Source organism: Cornus florida, unplaced genomic scaffold (assembly GCF_030987335.1).
Source record: "Cornus florida cultivar Cherokee Brave unplaced genomic scaffold, ASM3098733v1 CherokeeBrave_3.0.0_Hap2_Chr03, whole genome shotgun sequence".
Lineage (NCBI taxonomy): Eukaryota > Viridiplantae > Streptophyta > Magnoliopsida > Cornales > Cornaceae > Cornus > Cornus florida.
The window spans coordinates 38,579,233-38,584,390 of record NW_026775573.1 but is presented as its reverse complement, the minus strand read 5'-3'; the positions used below and the strand labels follow the sequence as shown (position 1 = coordinate 38,584,390).

Genomic DNA, 5,158 nt, shown 5'->3' with positions numbered 1-5,158 from the left:
TCAATTCTCACATAAGTAGTCTATTACATTGTACTCTATCAATCATTTCACATGAGTAACTGAGTCTTTTCGGATCACTCTTACCATCCATCTTAATATTAATTCATATGAGAATATAAGACTATCAAAAGTCATCCCATGAGAAGACATTGGGCATCTAATTCTTCAAACTTCACATAATTAAGTTTATGATGCAGAATTAAGGAATAACGTAATGGTACTGGTCTAGTCTCTTGTAATATGGAGTTTGTTCCCTCTCTTTGTAGTTGGTTAGTTTCTTATAAAAGCACATTTAGCGAGGCAAAAATAAAAATAAAAATAAAACCGAAAACAAATGAAGAAGAAGAAGAAGTAGAAGAAAAAGAAAAAACCTTACAAACTCATTTAAAACAAGACTATGTCATAAAAAAAATTACAAGTTTTTTATTTATTTATTTTTTTTGAAAACAATATACTCATACACTTTTTTTAGTTACTCACACACTTTACTTTCATTAAGCTCCAATCCCTGACTTTCCTTTATGACGTAAGTGTTGGGGATAATTAATTAACTTCCTTGAACTCACTCAACGATCGGCTGTTGTTGAGAGTTAAATCCCCCTTCATCGCACAGAGCGCAAACATCATCACATCATATCAACACAAGCATATATGGAGATAACAATCGCATACATTCACGTACAACACAATATTTTACATGTTCACCCAACCCTAGGATTACGCCCATGGGAGAGAGATATTTCACTATTATGAATCAAGAAAGACTATAAAACCACATGTCAAAATCCCACTCACTCGCTCATCATCTCTTATGAGGCAACATGTATACATTCGGGAATTACATATACTCATTTCTCTCCTTCCAACACTCACCCTTAAACCTCTTACATTTTTCTCTTATCTCTCTCTCTAAACCTCTCATACCCATCTTTATTTATAGATTCTTCAAACCCAATTCTTTATTGAACAAGTATTTCTCAATTTGCCTACAAGGAGTTACCATAATGGTCAAAATTATAAAATAGAAACATAATCGGATACAATTTCCTCTACAAATTTTAGCCTTCCAAAACGAAAAAGGAAACTAATTTTTTGCACACAAATTTTGTACCACAAATCCAACAATCTTTACCTTGGCTTAAAATTCAATCTTCACGGCTCCATCTCGAATAAGGATCTCTTCAATTCAGGGAAAAAAATAATGATCTCTTCATGCCTTCACCTCAAGTTTTTCGTAACTCCACCTCAATTGAAGATTTCTTCAAGTCAAATAAAGCATTACGATGAATTTGAGGTACTCAGTATAACGGGATTATTGGCCATTGGTAAACTAAAAGAATTTCCCATTTCATGTGCCATTGTTTTCCTTAAACTTATATATATATATATATTTTTCTTTTAAAAGTTTGCAAACGCACACACCAATAAAATTGTTCCTGAGTGACAGTGGTTCCAACGATTGAGTCAGAGTATATAAAGGGGCCCCGCCAAATATTTATATATATATATTTATGAAAAATTTAAAAATTTAAAAATACTCTCCTAAAATTTTTAATTTAAAAAAATATCTTATTTTTTCTTTCCTTTCTCTTTTATTCCTCAAACTTTGATTCCTTTTAAAAAAATTAAGTTCAAACCCTAAACTTTTCTACCTCTAAAGTTCTGTCAAATTTTTTTTTTTTTTTTCCTTTTAAAATTCTTCTTTTTACACTCATGTATGATGTATGCACTATAACTTTTTTTTTTTTATTTGCTTAATGAAATATAATCTTGACTCTTCCTTCAGTCGTCACCAAGTGGCCCGGAGCTCTGAAGCTTCAATTGAAGCTCACCATAAATTGGTGTCTCAATATTTTCTAATACTTCTATTTTCGAAGGAAAAAAAAATGTTTTCTAATACTCGTTCGGAAAAAAGAAATTTTTTTCTTCTTATACTCTTAAATCTAATTGTCTGGAACCAAATCAGATAAAAGTTACTATAGCTACAAATATCATAACCAGTGCCTAACAGAATCTGATGTCTCTGAACATCTATATTAAGTTGTCACGCAATGGTTCAACTGAGCCACCTCAAAGAAAGCAGGCACTTCTCTGTGGAGTACTGATCTCACTTTCAATTTTCCAAGCAATTCCATTCTTCTGCTTACAGGTACTTTCTTTTATGACCATATATATATAGATACATATATACGCACATCCGAGTTAGCTCACACTTCACTTATAAGTTATAAGTTGAATTTGTTTCCTCTGCAATTCTTACAACTTGTGTGTTTTTTTCTAAGTATTTCTCTGACTGAGCAAAGTTAGATACATTAACATTAATGCGTTACAATTTTTATTTTAGTTGAATTTGTTTCCTCTGCAATTCTTACAACTCTAAGTGTGTTTATTTTCTAATTATTTCTCCGACTGAGCAAAGTTAGATACATTAACATTAATGCGTTACAATTTTTATTTTAGAGTATATTGGTCAGAATTGTTAAGAGCCAGAAAGTTCTGTGAAGAATTAATTTTCATCTATTGTATCCTTTGTATATAGTTTTGTCTTTTTTATATGAGATAATAACTATATGATATATTATTATTATAGCACAAATTGACTGCCACCATTATAAATATATACTACCTTTTGTTAGGAATATTTTAATAACAATTATAATTAATTATTTATGATGATTTTCATTATGAAAAATATGGTGATTTCTATTAACACCATTGTCACAAAAAAGGAGTTACTCTCTCAATCTTATAAAAGCTGGTCTCTACACTTCTCCAATAGTGTAAGCCTACTTACAACCATCTTTGTAAAACTCGCATATATAGTCGACTCTCTTTTCTCTACCAGTGATGTACATGTATATCTTTATATGTCTCTATTTGATATTTGTGGATAACGAGACATTGACATGGTTATATTGTGCTCCTTCAAACTTGTCTCGAGGAGACAATCTAAAAGCATTTGGGTTGTATCTTCGTGTTGGTATTATCGTAAATACTCACATGCGGAGAAGAAGTATCGACTCAAGAACAGTGCCTAATACGCTTCTTAATCTCAAAGTCCAATTTTCTTAAATTTTTTCATATATGTGTGTATGGCATTCAAATTTTACTTATTGAAATTATGCTATTGTTATATAAATTGTAAACATACCCGATCCAAACCACTACTAACCAAATCATACTTTGTTTCCTTTGCATTATCACATTCCTGCCAAGAAATGGAGCGAGCTGAAAATAATCCAATCAAAAACCCCAACACAACTCGAGTACAAAATGATCAGGAAGCCATCCTTCCGGCGCCCTCTCTTCAGTGTGCCCCAGAAAGCGGCTGCAGGAAAGAGTATGCGGGAAAGGGAATGCAGAAGGCTTTCTCGAAAACCTCCATGCTCGCGAACTTTCTCCCCACCGGAACCCTCCTCATATTCGAAACAGTCCTCCCCTCAGTGTACCACAATGGCAGTTGCACCCAAACTAGCACTATGATGACCATTGCCCTGTTAGGCCTATGTTCTCTCTCCTGCTTTTTCTTTCACTTCACGGATAGTTTTCGTGGAAAAGACGGTAAACCCTATTACGGTTTTGTGACTCCTACGGGTCTGAAAATGTTCAATAGTCATGAAGTGGTACCGCCCGAAGACACTGACAAGTTTACCTCCGACGACTTTAAACTTGGTTTTAGGGACTTTGTGCATGCCATCATGTCTGTGATGGTGTTTATGGCTTTCGCGTTTTCGGATCATCGAGTCACTAATTGTGTGTTTCCGGGGCATGAGAAGGAGATGTATGAGATGATGGAGAGTTTTCCATGGATGATTGGTTTCGTTTGTAGTGGTTTGTTTTTTGTATTACCTGCTCGTCGATCCGGTATTGGGTGCGTGCCTACATGATTTATGGGAACAAGAATGCTTGCCCATCTTGTTGTTCTTATTATTAGTAGTAGTATGTGCGTGCCTACATGAGTTTTCCATGGATGATTGGAAATAGAAAATTGTAAACCTTATTATTGTGTAATAGAATATTCAAATTGCACAACACCTTTCAATTAGCATTTTGGTTGTAATATCATGCAATACAACGCTAGCTTGTTACTTCTTGTGACAATAAAATAGCACGCGCAGAAGAGAAGAAAAACTCAACTGGATCTCATTCCAACAAAGAGTGCACAAGTTGGAAGTGTGATGTCCAATGGATGTTAAAATTAGGGGTGACAAAATATACCCAAATCTAAAAACTCCCTCAAATCCGTTCAATAAGTATTGGGTGACTAGTTTAGTTAAATGAGTTACTAATAATTAAATCATTAATGAGTAATATATTTAATTGGTAGTAAGTACCCACTTAACCCACCACACATGATATTTTTTAAAATCAAATTACTTTGTTTCATTTTATCTCTCTTCCTGCTCGCGTTTTCTCTATCCACTTTTTATCTCTCTCGTCTCTCTCTCCTATCGTCTTCTCTCTCCTCATTTTTCTTTTCTCATTTATCTCCCTCGTCTCTCTCTCTTCTCATTTTTCTCGTCTCTCTCTCCTTTTGTTTCTCTCTCCTATCATGTCTCTCTAGCTTGGTGGATAAAAAAAAAAATAGGACTTGGAAAAATAATTAAGTGAACAAAAAATGATCCATATAAAATTTTGTCGAAGTAAAGTTGGATAACTACGAGTAGGTTAGCCAATTATTAAGTCAATACACTACAAGATATATAGCACAGACTTGTTTACTTTTAGGAAGAAAAAAAATAGTTACTAATTGAATTTTTAAAATCTGAATTGTTATATATTATTTCTTTATTACCAAAGATGAAATCTGGGGCTTTTGTTAGGATTATTCTATAGTAAATAACATATGAACTTCAATTATACATTTCCATCAAGAAAGCAGTCCCGAAATATACAATAATAATAATAATAATAATAATTACTGTGAATATTAAAAAACAATCATTACCAGAATAATTTTGTGAGTAGATTAAAATATAAAATTATATATATAAAAAGTCATAGAAAAGCATGATTTTGTGAGCAGAGGAGGGACAAAAATGAAAATAATAATAATATATTATATGAATGGATCAACAGGTTATATGTGAGTTGATTAGTCCATTTGATACCCAGCCTACTAATGACCTCCTATTGATGGGTTGATAATGGATTACTA

The 5,158-nt window shown here is 32.9% G+C and overlaps 1 protein-coding gene across 1 annotated transcript; it reads left to right on the top strand.

The window, feature by feature from the left end:
- Positions 1-1,486: 1,486 nt before the first annotated feature.
- Positions 1,487-4,024, top strand: LOC132298746 (protein DMP8-like). The gene is made up of 2 exons (XM_059795118.1): positions 1,487-2,149; positions 3,217-4,024. The coding sequence occupies exon 2, from the start codon at positions 3,219-3,221 to the stop codon at positions 3,885-3,887; it is 669 nt and encodes a 222-aa protein (XP_059651101.1). The 5' UTR covers positions 1,487-2,149; positions 3,217-3,218; the 3' UTR covers positions 3,888-4,024.
- Positions 4,025-5,158: the final 1,134 nt, after the last annotated feature.